The 16,460-nt window shown below is 40.4% G+C and overlaps 1 protein-coding gene across 1 annotated transcript; it reads left to right on the plus strand.

The window, feature by feature from the left end:
* Positions 1 to 221: 221 nt before the first annotated feature.
* On the plus strand, positions 222 to 15,773 carry LOC127569227 (transmembrane emp24 domain-containing protein 9-like). The gene is made up of 5 exons (XM_052013650.1): positions 222 to 389; positions 5,817 to 5,917; positions 8,624 to 8,749; positions 10,424 to 10,570; positions 12,882 to 15,773. The coding sequence occupies exons 1-5, from the start codon at positions 251 to 253 to the stop codon at positions 13,029 to 13,031; spliced, it is 663 nt and encodes a 220-aa protein (XP_051869610.1). The 5' UTR covers positions 222 to 250; the 3' UTR covers positions 13,032 to 15,773.
* Positions 15,774 to 16,460: the final 687 nt, after the last annotated feature.

Below are 16,460 nucleotides of genomic sequence, written 5' to 3' on the forward strand. Positions count from 1 at the left end.
ATGAGAGAGCAAGAAGGGGGGGTAATTATCCAATCAGTATCCAATTTCCAACCATCCAATCAGTAACGGCATTGAAAGTGGTACGTGGCACTCCGGCGGCCGCTGGCTGGTTACCGTGGTGCTGCTGTGAGTGACGTAATCGTGGTGTCGGCTCTGCGTCGCGGAGCGCCGGCGTTGAAGCGCATGCGCACACCTTTCCCTTTCCCGGCCGCGGGTTGTGCGCAGGCGTGGTGCGGGCCGCTGAGCTAAGATGGCGGTGCGTGGATGGCTGCGTTGCTCGGTGCTGTTTCTTTTTGCCGCCACTTCGTGTTCTGGCCTTTACTTCCACATTGGGGAGACAGAGAAGAAATGCTTCATCGAGGAGATACCCGACGAGACCATGGTCATAGGTAAAGGAAAGAGCGTGTGGCTGCCTGGGGCTCTTTGATTGAATCTGATTGACACGTACGCTCTTTCAGGGCAGACAGCTGCCGAGGCCTGGGCCCGGCCTGGGGCTGAAGTCACAGTCTGCTGCCCCGATTGGTGTTGACGGCTGGGGTGGAGTGCTGGCCGACCTCGCAAGTGACCGGCGAGGAGCTGGACGGTTTTATAAGGGCTTTCATTAATCCATCTTTGAACCATATTGGAATCTGTAATCTGCATCTCGAGGGTCCCGAGTTCATTGGACTTCCGCATTTAATTTCTTTGTATGACTTTTATCCAATTTATAAAAAAAAACTTTGGTCTGTTGATGCACTTCCAGGTGTTGTTGTCATCCCTTACATTCTTTATGCAAGGAACATAAAAATTCCTCTTTATTATAACAGATAAATCACTTTTTGTAAGGCTGACTTGGGAGTAACAGTTAAATGCATTTTAGGGTTAGTTAGCTATTCCTTGCTCTTGAGGGAAAGGAGTGTATCTTTGCAATGTCACTAAAATCTGTACATGGAGTGTTATGTAGTGCCTCAAGGTTGTCATTGCCATGTTTGACAGAATTCTTAATACCTGTTAGTGAATCAAGTGAGGACTTTGATTGTGGCCTGTTTGGGAAAGCTTTAGAAGTCTCCATACTTATGTGGAAGTCAGAACCAGGAAGATTTGCTGGAGTTGGAGATTTGAGGTTTATTCAAGATCTCACTCTGTGTTCTGTCAAACTCTTGCAATGCCATTCCCTACATGGACACAGCAAATGTGTGACCTGGGAACCTTGTTAATTGTCTATGGATGGGGTAATTTGGCTTCACGCTCATGCAGTTTTGTCACGGTGAATATTTGAAGGTGCAATACTGGTCACGCTCGGAACTTTTTCAAGGTTTCAGTGTAGGTTTATATTGAGAAATCTATTTCCAAATTGGCAGTAAATTCTGACAGTACAAACAGTTTCATAGTGGTGGAGTGGGGCGGTCACAGTTCAAAATTGAGGGATGAGGCTCAAAGGGGGCAGTGGAAGTAGCTTTTTTTAAGGCAGTTATGTAGGTATTTGATAAAGAGGTAACTGGGAGTAGGTGGGAATGTGGTTGCAATCAGATTAGCCATGATTTTTATGTCAGACTATTCTCTGGGGGCTGATTATTTATGTTTGTGTGTTTAAAAATGATTTGTTGCAAGATGTGGAGAATTATCTCAAACAGATGAGTTTTTGCATAATGTTCAGTAACTTCCTGTCTTTGCAGCTGTTTTTCAAAGATGATTAGGAAACGTAGGTGCACCCAAATGTCACACCTAGATAATGGCAGGATTGTATGATTTTGCCATAAGAGGTAATGGTGAGGGAAATATGTGCCTTTTGATTGTGAGGTAAAATGTTAAATTGATGGACTTAGTTGCATTTGGCCATAGTTTCTACCTACAGATGTTATTGGCAATTATTATATTTTTGAAGGTTTGACCCATGTCTTCGTCCTCTCAAGTCATAATGCCTGGCAAACGTGCAGGCAAATTATACATGCACACACTACAGTGACGGAAGGTTGCTGATTCAGTTACCAATTTGTGCTTAGTTAGTTGATCTTGTGAGTTATGAAGTCTTGCTCCAGGTAAGTTCTGATTGGCACTCGGTGATCTCCGATAGAAAGCCATGAATGTGGATGTTAGCTGAAGGTGGAAAATTCACCTGTCATTCAACCCCTTCCCCCGCCCCACCCTCTGCCTCCTCACCCTATAACGTAACAATTTCCACTGATAAAACTTGCATGCAAAGGATGGTGCTGAATTACAATAAAACCTTTTTCCAAGAGATGGGAGAAAGGTCTCTTCTGGGCTTGAAAAGACTGGTCTGATTTCTGCCTCTTCTCCATCCCTTGTGAGAGTACTGATAGATGAAAATGTTAATAAAATGAAAAGTCTCAAAAAATGCAAATGCTCTGAAATAAAAGCAAAATCCTGGAAGCACTCAACAGGTCAGGGAGCATCAATGGAAAAAGAAACAGCTAACATTTCAAGTTGAAAACTGGGAAGGAGAGAAAACAAGTTAGTATTAAGTTAGAGGGAGTGGATGGATAGGGCAAAAGGAATATCTCTGAAGGGTGAGGCCAAGATTACTTTGGGGGATAAGCTCCAGAGAGGGAGGGTATAGATAAGGACAAAAGGAATATCTGATAGGTGAGAACAGGATTATCTTGGGGGATAAGGGATCATTGGGTTAATGGGTAGTTACTAGGAGAGAGACCTGGTCCTTTGTTGATAAAAGGTATGTGATTGGGCAGTTAGGGAGTGAGAACACAAAGGAATGTAAGAGTTGCAAAATACAGGGCTGCAAGACATGAGCCAATGTTACAGATGGATGAACCGCCCCATTCTGATATCGAAAAGGTGAGTTGTCATTGTTATAGATTTCAATATTGAGTCTGGAGTGACTGCAGTATGCCTACTCGGAAGATGAGGTGATATTCCTCAAAGTTACATTTGGCCTCATAACTGAGCAGGAGACCACAGACAGAGTGAGATGGAGAATTAAAGTATTAAGCAACAAGAAGCTTGGGGTCATGCTTGTGGTCTGAGTGCAGATGCTCTGCAAAGCAGTCACCCAATCTGCGTTTGGTTTCCCCAAGGTAGAAGAGACCACAATATTAACGTTAAATGCAGTACACTGGATTGGAAGAAGTGCCATTGAATATCTGCTTCATGTGGAAGGACTGGGTCCCAGAATGGTGGGAAGGGAAGAGGTAAAGGGGCAGGTGTTGCATCACCAGCTGCTGCATAGGAAATTGCCATGAGAAGGGAATTGTTTGGAGATGAAAGAGCAGAGTAGGAAGTCATGAAGGGAATGGTTCCATGTTGGGAGGGGAAGAAGTGTTTGGTGGTGGAGTCTTATTAAAGGTGGAAGAAATCATACAAGATAATCCATTGAAAGTAGAGGTTGATGGGGTGGAAGGCAAGGACCAGGGAAACTTTGCATGGTGTGGGAGCAGAGGTTGGGAAATAGATGAGATGTGGTCAAGTGATCTGGTGGAGGGGTAACCATTGGTTCAGGAGAAAGAAGACATCTCAGAGGCATCTGTGTGGAAAGTCTCATCAACAGAGAAAATATGAAGCAGACAGAGAAACTGGGTGAATGGAGTATTTACAGGAGGCAAGGTGGGAAGAGCTAAAGTTAAGATAGTTGTGGGAGTTTGTAGGCTTGTAATGGATGTTTGTTGGTAAGCAACCAACTCCGTGAGATAAGAGGCAGAGGTTTACAAAGGGTTTAGTGAGAGATTGACCATGTGAAAATAAGCAGAGTCAAAATTGGTATCAAAAGTAGTAACATTTTAAAGTTCTGTATGAACACAGGAGGCTGCATGAATGCAGTTGTCTGTGTACCAGAAAAAGATTTTGGACTGTGGGCCCAAAAGGTAGGACTGAAATAAAATCTGCTCCATGTATCTTACAAAAAGACAGGTGTAGCTTGGGGCCCATGGGAGTTCCTATGGTTACACATATGAAGAAAGTGAGTGCAATCGAAGGAGTTGTTCAGTGTGAGACTGAGTTCAGACAGACAAATGATGTATTGGTAGAGAGGAATTGGTTAGGTTTCTGTTCAGGAAAGAGGTGGAGGCCCCTCAGTGGGAGGGATTGTACTTTTATGGTAAAGATGAACTGCTGGGGCCAAGAAATCAGAAATTGTCAAAGTGGTGGAGGGAAACACTTGTGACAGATATAAGTGGGAAGGGACTGGTGGGGTTATTGCAGGCTGAAACAATTAGGCTAGAAAGGAATAGTTTTTTTTTCCTTTTTCTTTTTTTCTTTTTCTTTTTTTCCTTTTTTTTCTTTTTTCTTTTCCTTTAGCTCATGGAGCAGACTCGATGGGCTGAATGGTCTACTTCTGCTCCCTTGTCTTGTACTAATTTTGTTACGAACCAGCAACAAAAGAAACCCACTGAGTCATGATTCAGTGTTTAAAAACTATTTTATTATTCACTACTTATGATAATACGAAAAATAAAAGTAAAAATGTTAGTATGTTAGAATTCAAAAATATTAAACCTTGAACATTAACCCCAAAAACTAAACTCTTCGTGTGTGTGTGTGTGTGTATGTGTGTGGCAAAGTCCCAAACTCCAAGTCCAGGAATGGTTCTTAAAGTTCAGTTCCGCAAGCCATAAGGTGAAACATGAGCAAAGGCTTCTTCAACAACCACCGTTGACTGAAGATAAGACGTTGATGTAGAGAACACAGGGAGAGTAATTACGAAATCCAAATGTTCCACGATGGAACCCAAACGACACTTCAGTGTTTACTTGGTAGTGACTTCCTCACCCTGAAAAGCATCTGAATCGTGGTCGTCCACACAAATACCTGTTTCCTTCTACAGGTCAGCAACAAAGTGAACTCCACCGGATGACTTCCAATTTCCATACATGGATTTCAGTGGCAAACACAGTTATTGCTTCTCATCCATTGACAGAGAAAACTAGCAGGCTCCTCTCCCTCTCCCTCTCCCTCTCCCTCTCCCTCTCCCTCTCCCTCTCCCTCTCCCTCTCCCTCTCCCTCTCCCTCTCCCTCTCCCCCTCCCCCTCCCCCTCCCCCTCCCCCTCCCCCTCCCCCTCCCCCTCCCCCTCCCCCTCCCCCTCCCCCTCCCCCTCCCCCTCCCCCTCCCCCTCCCCCTCCCCCTCCCCCTCCCCCTCCCCCTCCCCCTCCCCCTCCCCCTCCCCCTCCCCCTCCCCCTCTCCCCTGCTGACCTCTTCAACAACGTCATTACGTACGTTATCTTCTGTTGACGTAAGCACACCACACACACACACACACTCTATCTTAAAGGGACATTCACTGAGTCCGTAACACCTCCCACCTAAAAAGAATTTTTCCCAAGAAAAATTTAACCGCACATACAATTAGTAATGTTAATAATTATCATGCTACACAACTACAGAATATCAGATTAGTACAGACTGTCCTACTTGTGGATCTTGGGCAGGAGACACAAGCAGGCTGTGTTGGGCTGGAAGCTGTGGAGAGAAGATCTGAGGAACATCTCTCCACCCCACATAGTTCTAACAAAGTGTCTTTGACCTCGGTTTCTCTTTCCACAGATGTTGTCTGACCTACTTGCAACATTTTCTGCCTTTATCTTAATAGGATATCTGACCAGTAAGTTAAAAGCTGATGATTTGTATTTTGGCTCAGTTCAGTATTAGTATGCCTCACTTAATTGTGCTCCATTTTCCACCTCCACCCAACCTGAAAGGTTAGCGTTTGGTGCAAGAGTCGTACATAACCAGCTTTTTACATAGGATGAGCAGTTGGCCAGAAAGAGATGTGGTTTGCAATAAACAGTCTTGGATCATTCCTGATACCTATTGGAACAGCTGGTGTAGTTTTGCAATTAATGGTCAGTTTTTCATTTAATTTTTCAGGTAATTATAAAACACTGATGTATGACAAACAGAGGGAACAGTATTTGCCTTCTCCTCCAGGGCTAGGAATGTTTGTGGAAGTGAAAGATCCTGATGAAAAGGTACAGTATAGTCCAACTTGAAGCTAAACCTGTCTGAGAGGGCCTCAATCCAAAATAACCAGCTTTCCAAGTGAATTTTAAATTAAAGATTCAGAGTATTAGTATTGAATTTTTCTGTATCTTTTCCTTCCAATTTAGTCTTGATCCAGAATAAAACTTTTTATCTATTTTACAAGAAGAGATTTCCGTTTGTGTTCTGTGAGGTAAACTGTTTGTTGCTAGGAAAAGCTTAACCAAATATAAGAGATCTGCGTGGTTGACAGTTCGCAATTTATAGAATTTAAGAAATTTTCTTCGTGGAAAGGAAGTCCTTTGGCTCGTGTTGGCCAAGAAAGGATTTTTTTCATTGGAATCCCATTTCTCAGCATTATCTTTAGCTGTGTTGGTACCTTTTTAAATGAGAAGACTGTTTCAGCCTCTGTCACCATTTCAGGCAGTGAGTTTCTGACCTGCCACTATTCTGGGTTTAAAAAAAAATCCACAACTTCCCTCTAACTCTATCAAGAAATGTTCCCAGTTTCCTGCATACCCTGTCTAGGTCCCATAATTTTATACTTCTCATTTGAATCTCCCATCAACCTAGTGAACCTTCTCTGCCTGCAATAGAAACACATCCTTTTTTAAATATGGAGCCAAAATTGTAAGTAGTGTCACAAGTGTTCTCACAAGTGCCCTGTAAAGTTTCATCAAAACTTCCCTGCTTTTATACTCTACCCTCCTTGCAATAAAGGCCACCATTCCATTAGTCTTACTAATCACAGGCTGCATCTGCATGCTAACTCTTAATGTTCAATGTATTGGAACACCCAGATCCCTTCATACTGCAACATTTTATATTCTCACTCTATTTTAATAATTGTTTTTGCAATATTCCTTCAAAAACAGATAACCTTGCATTTTCCCACATTGTACTCCATCTGCCAGTTTCTTGCCCAATTACTTCACCTATCTATAATCCCCTTGCTGGCTATTAATGTCCTTTTCAGCCTTACAAAGCCGCCCGTCTTTGTATCAGCACAAAATTTATCTATAGTATATTCGGCCCCTTTGTCCAAGTCATTAATCTAGGCTATAAATAGTTGAGGGCCCAGCACTGTGGATCTCCTTCAGGCAATGCACTAGTTATTTATTGCCAATCTGAAAATGACTCTTTTATCCTGATCATGTTTTCTGTTAGCTCGTAATCCAAGTCATTATTAGTACTCTTTTGTGCAGTAATTTTTCATGTAACATATCGTTGAATGTCTTCTGGAAATACAAATGCAGAACATTTATTCATCCTTATCCATTCTTTCAGTTTCACCCTCTAATTATAGCAAATTTCCCTTTCATAAAACCATGTGACTGTTTGATTGTCTTGTGATTTCCTGAATGTCCTGCTATTGCCTCCTTAATAGTAGATTCCAGCATATTCCAATGACACGTTAGGCTAACTAGGCAATAATTTCCTGTTTTCTTTATCTCTTGCTTGAATATTGCTGTTGAGGTTTTCCATTCTCTCAGTCCTCTCCATAATCCAGGGAATTTTGGTAGATTGCAAGTAACACATCCACTATCTCTGCAGCCACTTTGATATCCTAGATGCAGATCATCACGTCAAGGGGATGTTGGTCTGTAGCCCCATTAGTAAAAAAGCACCAGGCAAACTAGTGATTGAGATTGTTTCAAGTCCTCCCTCCCATATACATCTCAAGGTTCCTGATTATTATTGGAATTTTTCATCTTCTACTTTGGGGACTGATCCACATTATTATTTATAACTTCTGCCATTTCTCTATTCCCTTATTAATTTCCCAATATCAGCTCTAAGGGGCCAATGTTTGCTTGAGCTACTCTTTCCTTTTGTATGCCAGTGGAAGTTTTTACTATCTACTTTTAGTATTTGCTTGTTTACTCTAATGCTCTGTTCTTTCTCTCTTAATCATATTTTAGTTTTGCTGATGTCTACAAATTTCCCAGTCCTCTGGTTTATCACTAATCTATGCGGCATTGTATGCTATGTAATATTGTACCTTAGCTTCCTTAGTTAGATTCCACATTCTTCTTGTGGAGTCTTCCTTTCTATCCATTGAGATTTATGAAGTACAAGTGTTTGGCAGATCATTTACTATGAGATCATTAACTAATTAATTCTATTTCATTACACAGTACCAGTTCTAAAATATGCTGCTTCCTGGTTGATTCATCAGTGTATTACCTTATGATCATCAGATGCACTACCCACAGCTCTCATTGTTAATTCAAAAATTTAGTCCGGTTGGTCAGAGACTACCTTCACCCAACAAATTTACACTAACTGTCCTTGATCACTTTGTGTCTCTCAAAATGCTGATTTACGCTGTCCTTCTGATTTCCGCCCCCCCCCACCCTGATGATTTGCCCAATACCAGATTCCCAGGCCTCTGGTCTCCAACTAATCTTGGATCAAACTTCACAGATAATTTTGCCATTTTCACAATGACAGGCTAGGTGCAGGTTTGTTGAAAGTGACACCCAAGTGCATTGTTGTAGTTTACAGTCCATGGGTTTCTGATGTCACAGGAGTTTTTCAGCCCAATTTTTTTGATAAAATGGTGTAGATACTTTTTTACATACCAGGCTGCTCGCTGCCTGTCTAGTATTTTAACACCTGATCAAGGTTTAAAAATGGAACAAATTGAGAAAAAAATCAAATACTAACAGTGTATATCTTTTTGTTCTGTGCAGGTTATTCTTTCACGACAGTATGCTGCTGAGGGAAGATTCACATTCACCTCTCACATTCCAGGAGAACATCAGATCTGCCTGCACTCTAATTCCACCAAACTCTCTCTCTTTGCATCAGGAGTGCTGGTAAGGAATGAATGTAAGAATGACACCTATTCACATGGTGAAGAGAAGGATAAAATCAGTAATAATAAATTTATTACAATATAGCACAGCAGCACTGATATTTATGCTGCCAATAATCCTCTCGTCCTACCTCAGTTCCATAAATATTATTCTATTCTTTTCTACCTTCTACTTATCCTGCATTACTTTCAATACATTTATTATTTGTTCATCTACTCTCATTGTGGCATGTTCCACATTCTTTCTATTGTTTGGGTAGAGAATTTCTCCTGAATTTTTTTATTGAATTTTGTAGTGGCTATTTTAATGTGGTCTTTTTGGTTTTGGGCTGGCCAAAAAGAAGAAAAGGCAAATGTTTATTTGGTGCTGTGCAAGTTTACGGGTGTTCTAAAATACTTTCCACACGATGAAGTACTTAAGCCTTTTAACACTCTCATCTAAAGAATTCTGCCAAAAACCACCTCTGTAGTCTCTCGCTTTGTTCTTTTGTGAATAAAGAGGCTTCGTTGCAAGTTAAATCCATTTTTTTTTGTCATATCCTTCAAATCTGTTCTACGTCATTTTCACACCTGTTCTTCACGTAATTTGGGGAATAGAATTATGCATGTTATATGAACGTGGTCTCAGCAAGGTCCTATGTGCTTCTGATTCTGCCTTCCACCTTCTGCAGCTACTTCCCACCACCACCAACCACTGGTATAAATTCATCCTTTAATTAGCAAGCTCTGCACTGATTTTAGTGTTGTTACCATAACACAATGCTAGTGTAGGGTTGGGGTCTCTGCCTACCTTACAAAGTAGATACATCCATTATGTCCCTTGGAGATGGTTTAGGGAAGTGAATGAATGACTGACTTTTAATTGGAATGCATTGAGCTGTGTCATTGGATACAGAGAGAACATGGCTTTGGATCAGTTTTCTACAAAAAATGTGGAAGAAAAAAAAATTAACTGTTTGATTGCTAGAAACAAAAATACCTGAAAGTAGCATTGGCCACATCTAGACTGTTAATGTGAGGCCATGTTTAGTTTAAAAAAAAATGAAATTCCTTCTTTTGAGAGTTTTGTCCCAGAATGGGACTTGCATCAATTTTTTTTATGGGAATTGAAGGTTTCCTGGTATATCTTAATTCTTGTAATTTTGCTTATGGATGGGTGTGTAAGTGTACAGTAAAAGGACAGTTGAACAAATTCAGGCTGATGTCCCTAATTTGGACTGTGACTTTATGATAATAGTTTGACACCTGTATTCAATGCAGAAGTAATATTTTGCCTGAAGTCTCATGAGCCATTCTTTGCTTTGTCTTGGTATAGTGGTAGTCTTTTATAGAATCATAAGTTTGTATGGTGCAAAAGCATTTGCACAAGCTCCTTCTAACATCAATCTTCTTAGCTCCACAAATGTACTCTTTTTGTTTCCCCTCCCCCCCCCCCCCCCCAATGTTTTAGTCCAAGTATTTTTCCAATTCATTTTTAAGAGCTTCTGTTTTGATGATATCCACCCGATTAGCAAGTGCATGTATGTGTTTTACTTTGTAGAAGGTTCTATAGTATTTCATGGTTCTTTTCTCAATGCTAAAAGATACAGGCTGGGAAACCCCCAGACTTGCATTTCTGAGTTACTTGGACATTGCACAGGAGATGCCTTATAAGGATTTTGTTTTTCTGTTACAGCGTGTTCATTTGGACATCCAGGTTGGTGAACATGCAAATGATTATGTTGAGATTGCAGCAAAGGACAAACTCTCGGAGCTTCAGCTTCGAGTGAGGCAACTGATTGAACAAGTGGAACAAATACAGAAAGAGCAGAACTATCAGCGAGTAAGTTGACAGGGGTTTTGGGAGAGGAGGTGGTGGTGATGGTTCCTCATATTCAACTATTATAAAGATGCCTGCAGACTTGGGGGAATGGTGGTGAGGAAGGTGTAATTGGGACCAGGAACATTAGTGTGAAGGAGTAAGGATACTACTATAGCAGTAAATGAGACAGGTTTATTCATAATTATCATTAGACTAAGGAGATGAAGGGACATGATCAGTAGAGAGGTAAACCAAGTGGGTGGTGGAGTGGTTGAGATATAACTCCTGGGGGGGGGGGGTGGTGGTGGGGAGGAGAGGATGAAGACAGTAATGAAAATAAAGTTAAGGGCAGGAGTACTGTGAGCTCAAAGGGTGGGGAAATAAAATTTAAGTAGTCAGTATGCAGAAAGAGAGAAACTGTGAATATGAATATGCCGCAGCAATAAAATTTAACACAAGTCCCTTTACTTTGCATTACGGGATTGACTAGTGGTCACTGGGTTTGGATTTACTCCACACCTATTTTTGTTTTTGGCTTAGTAACAGTGTTGTGGGTCAGCCAAAGTTGTTTGTGAAAATCATCTAAAGATCATCATTGTTGAACTTCCTTGGGTAACATTGCACCAAATTTGATAGTCATTTTCATTGGCGCATTCACTATTGATCTATTGCATGTCCTTGTAGCTTCTGGCAGTTAGCATCAATCTCTGCAGCTAACTCTTAGAGGAACATATCGCAAAGCTACCTCTTCTACCTGTGGGGAAACATTGCTGCTGAATGAATGGATGCTGTACTGAGTTAAGGGAGGAGCTGATTGAAGAGTACTCCCACTGGGGTCAAAGAGGCCTGGAGAGGCTGGTGAAAATGGTGTCTGCAGGATCCATATTCTTTTTGCATGTGGATCAGGAGGAACTTGCATGCTCCCTAGAACTGAAGGAAAATAGATGGTCTTCTGTCCTTGACTATGGAGTTTGGATCACCTTGCTGATGCAGCTGCGAGCAGCAATCTCAGATGTTTCATGGTGCAGATAGTCTTGAGGCAAGGAAGCTGGGAAGGGGTTGCTGACTTCCACAGATGGGCATAACAAATGTGTGAAGTTGTATTTGGGGTTGTAGGAGCTCAGAGGTCTCAGGAGGGACAGGGAACAATTTGAATTACAAATTAGTATGGTTTCAGGAAATCAGTGTTAATAAAAACTTGTTCTGTGAAGAAAGAAGAATGTTTTTCAGATCACTAGGTTGAAAAATTCATAGGTGAATTTTACTTGTTGCACTGCTCAGATTTGAATTTCCCAATGAACACTAAGGCACCCTGAAATGTGCACAAAACTGGTTTAATCTGGGTTAAACCAATTTGCTGCTAAATTTAATTTACTGCCATGCTAATTGATGCAGTGATCACTAAACAGTTGGACAAGATGGCTAGTAAAAGACCAAAGTTGCAAAGAACTATGGATTAAATGTAACTCTCCAGGTGTAATACATTGTTCTTGCAACAGTTTAATATAGGGAATGGGGTACGTGAAGTATATTTGAGTATTATTGGAAGGAATGAAGATGGAGTTCTATTCTCTTAATGGTGATTAAAACATTTTCAGAAAAGGATTAAGTTGCAGTTTTCCCTTTGCAAAGAGCAGCAGCAGCTTGCATGACCCAACGCATGAGTGTTAAAGCTGTGGTATTTGCAACCATGTTTAACTAGATGTGCTGAGTGGGTGAACCACCTTGGCTTCCTCCACTATCACAGAAGGCAGTCTTTAGCCAAGTCACTTCACTTCACGTGTTAGTAAAACAAAGGCTGAGAATGCTAGTTAGAGCAAAGAATAAAGGACCAAACATCCCTGCTGAAGTAGTAAAGAAGTGCCTTCCAGAACCAGCCATACATCGAGCCAAACTGTTTTTGTACTTCTATAACACTGCAACAACCTAACAAATTGGAATATTTCCTGTGCACAAAAAAAGCAGTACACATCCAATCTACTTAGCTACTGCTTAGTCAATCATTGGCAGTGTTGGGAAGTGTCATTGATCTTCTTTGGTTACCTTCCATTACCAATATTTTACTAATGCGTTCAGAAATATTTAAATTTTAATGTAGATCCAGATGATCCTCTTCATATTCTCTGGTATCTATTGGAGATGTTGAATGATCTATTGAGTGGTGACTGCTCTTGGAAAAGCTGAAGATGTGCTGAGACCTTGTACAATGGGGAACTGGAATGGCTGTTAAGTACCTGCATTTGTGTGGAGCATGGGTTAATATAATGAGGCCTACGAGATGTGGCCTTCTGTGTAAATATTCTATATCCTGAAAATATTTTTCTCGTTTCAGTATCGGGAGGAACGATTCCGGGGGACCAGTGAAAGCACCAATCAGAGAGTACTGTGGTGGTCAATCGTGCAAACGCTGATACTTATTCTGACTGGAATCTGGCAGATGAGACACTTGAAAAGCTTCTTTGAGGCCAAGAAACTGGTGTAGGGCATGGTTGCATTGATCTGTTCTTGATTTGATTTAAATACAGTACGAGGCTGATTGGCCAAAAGCATATTTTCAGTTACACAAGTCATGGCTCATTGGATTTTGCCAAATTCCATCCTCCTGTCCCCTCCGCAACCTCTGACACGCAGTGCCTCCAAATGAAACTTGGCAAGGAGCAACAGTTTTTTGCCATTTGGTTTTTTGAAAGAAGCCTTGGCTGTTTAAAAAGGCAGCTCTGCCCAACCAATATCAAATGGTTGGAGTTAACTGTACTTTGTTGTTTCTGGACTTCCAGTATCTTGTCAAGCCACTGTAAATGTTTCCTTTTTTCAAAGCTTTGTTAAGTAAGTTGACTAATTTTAATGTCTTAGAACTTTTTAAGCATCAAACAATGTCCTGTGAACATCCCCTTGAGGCTTACATAATGCTAACTTTTTACTTTATCTGATATATATTTGTGTAACAGCAGTCTCACTATCACCAGATGAGATCATGGAGTTATGAGTAGAGCTTTTGGATGTTATAGACTCAGCACTGTCTATGTAACTAAACAAGAATTAGATTATTTATAATTTTCTAAGTGGAATTGAATTCCTTTGACTTGAGGAGGGGACATGGTTAATCAATTAATGCTCTGGTTTGCTTATAATGTGTGCAAAAAAATATATATAATTTATTGTCCTGTCATCTCTTTGTAATTGGGAACCTTGCTTTGGTTATGTGAAAATCATTTGGGGGATGATCATTGATGTAGGAACCACTGCGTCCTTGTTACTATGAGGGATGTTGTGTTCGGACTTGAGTTTGAAAGGAGTGATGTTACATTTATTGAGCTGTAATTATATATACAGCATTAAATATCTGTAACAAGACTTTGGTGACAATCAGGAATCCAGTGGCACACAGGCAGGAGTAGAAACTGTAGGTCTCCTACTCTGGCAAATTAACTTTTCCAGCGCCCCATTAACCAGACAAGCAAAATGTACTGTACACAAAAAATTTGAATTTAGCTTTGTTTTAATGGATTAATAGCAATTGGGTGGAAATTTCATTAGCTTTGTAGGGCTTTCTTTCTTTTTTGAATTTCCCCTTTATTAGTGGGGTAAATGAATGAATGTGATCATTGCAACCATATGCTGTTGTAAATTAGGGGTGGGGTGTTTTCATTGTATGATGGGCAGAATGCCTTGGGTTGCATTCATTAGGTTTTCCAGTGAGAATCTGTTAGGTAGAATATCAAGTGGCGAATCGTTCAGGACCGGTTAACCCAGTTGGAGTAAAGTTCTCTGTGATGTGGGACTTTCTGAGCTGTCTGAGCTACTTTGTATCCTTCATTACAACTAGTCATTAATTTGTTTGTGTTTGGTGTTTCCTGGTTGTAATAATACAGCTTGATCACTTGCATGGATATCTAAATGTTGTGGTCCACCTTTGTTGGTACCTAGATTATTCGAGGGGAAAGCACCAACAATCTAGCTCTCCAGGTTTAAACTGTTCTAAAAACTGAGGTAATGGTTGCAGTTGAGGAGCAGTTTCCTTGGATTGTTGGTCCCTTATGTTTCCAAACCATATGCCATGATTGCTCTATTATAAATCATGCTGTCAAATAAATTTTGAGCTCTATTTTTAATTCAATCATTCCTACAATCTGCACCCCGGCCCTCGATCATAGGTTGATAAGTTGAATGTTAACAAATGGATGTGTTGCCTCCCATTTTAAAGAACGAACTTTCCAATCATTTCTCCTGAAGCTATTTTCCTGGCTTGGGAATCTTTTGGAAGCATACCTCTATCTTACTACTAAAACAGTTTGTATTAGTCCACTTGATTTGGACATGCATGACCATAACCCTTGGTCTTCGGTGCTCTTCAACTTCAAACTTGATGGGGAATGATTTTTATCAACAGTCCCTAAGTAGAGTTGTCAAGGTGGTCTGCCTCTGTGACCAACTTAAGTGCTGCAGTGTAACATGCACTCTAGGAACATGAAGCAAACAGAGCTTATTATGGGAGAGCCTATAGGAAAGGGGAAAAAATTAGGAAAAGGATTCATCATAGAAATGTGGCTAACTGAAACAGTAATGGAGACACTAATGGCTTGAGCTAAAAGTTATTTTAAAAAGTGGATTAAATATTCAAGAATTTTACTCTTGGATTGCTGGGAAAATGGTATGACGCTGCTACTGATAAATGGGCACAATACATGTTCTCTCATCAATAATATCTGTGAAGGAGCCTTGTTACATGGATTCTATTTAGTTGTGTTTAGAGAGAGGAAGAAAGGTGGATGAAGCCATTATTTGTGCCTCCTGTCTGTGGTGGTTAACTACAAGTAGAATCATCTGTTTAAGAGTAGTTCTGAGTGCAGATTTCTAAGTGGAGTTGGATAAAGCTGAATTTATTAAATCCAGATAAAGGGTTGTACAATGAACTGGGAGTTGCTTTTCCAAAATGGACTATGTATTTGGCTTGGATGCAAAACCTTTGTTGCATAGAGCCAATTACTTACAAGTTGTTGAAATAAATTGTGCCCAAAAGTAAATTTATTCTTGTTCCTTTAACACTTTCCATTTGTTTTTCCACTCGATTTTTATTTGGAACTTCATATATTTTGTTTAGAGGTTTATGTTGCTTAAAGAGATTCCCTCCTCTTTGTTGCAGTAAATGGTTTGTAGTTAAGTTGACTGTGGACCATTTTTCATATATTCCTCATTTTTGAAATAAACTATTTCTATCTTTGTTTTTAAGTTTCTCATTATTCATCTAACACTTGCTGTACTAAACAGATTTGCAGTTTTGAACAATTGCTGGGTTGTTGTAAATTATGTTAGCAGTGCTTTAAAGCATGCTCGTCATCTCATTGAATTGAGTTCTTGTATACACAGAATAGCCTTAAAACAGACTTTGTTAAAAGAATAATGTTTCTGCAGAGCACATGTGTCACCACACAATGGGCTTTTCATTTTGATGTTACACCAGTGGTAGGGAATTAAGTGGTTTTTGAAGGTAGGTTTGGGAACATAATCATCCCCGTACAGGACCTGCACATCTTGTGGGTAGTCTTGCTACATTGCTGGGAAATGAAAGAAGCTTATCCTCTGAATTGTGTATAAGGAGTGTTTATTTAGATGATGAGGTAGTTTTAGCAAAAGGAACTTAAGATGAAAGCCCTTTATCAGGTTGCACCTCAGCCCATTTAATCATTTGCTGGATATATTAATACATGGGATTAACAAAAGGAAAAACTGCATTAAACTCCCAATGACATTGTATAGAAATGGTGCTGTGTGATGCTGATCAGACGTGAATTAACTGATTTTTGACTCGTTTATGGTACTGCTAAGTTGCATCAGTGCCCTGAGTGGGGAAAATTTCCATTGATCCCTGGCAGATCAGATCAGCATTGCTTTGATGTGCTCAAGTAAATAA

Source organism: Pristis pectinata, chromosome 4 (assembly GCF_009764475.1).
Source record: "Pristis pectinata isolate sPriPec2 chromosome 4, sPriPec2.1.pri, whole genome shotgun sequence".
In the NCBI taxonomy this organism is placed as follows: domain Eukaryota; kingdom Metazoa; phylum Chordata; class Chondrichthyes; order Rhinopristiformes; family Pristidae; genus Pristis; species Pristis pectinata.

Coding starts and splice junctions, on each gene's coding strand:
- LOC127569227 (XM_052013650.1), top strand. CDS start 251: ATGGCGGTGCGTGGATGGCTGCGTTGCTCGGTGCTGTTTCTTTTTGCC. Junction 390..5,816: donor CGACGAGACCATGGTCATAG/GTAAAGGAAAGA, acceptor TTAATTTTTCAG/GTAATTATAAAACACTGATG. Junction 8,750..10,423: donor TCTTTGCATCAGGAGTGCTG/GTAAGGAATGAA, acceptor TTTCTGTTACAG/CGTGTTCATTTGGACATCCA.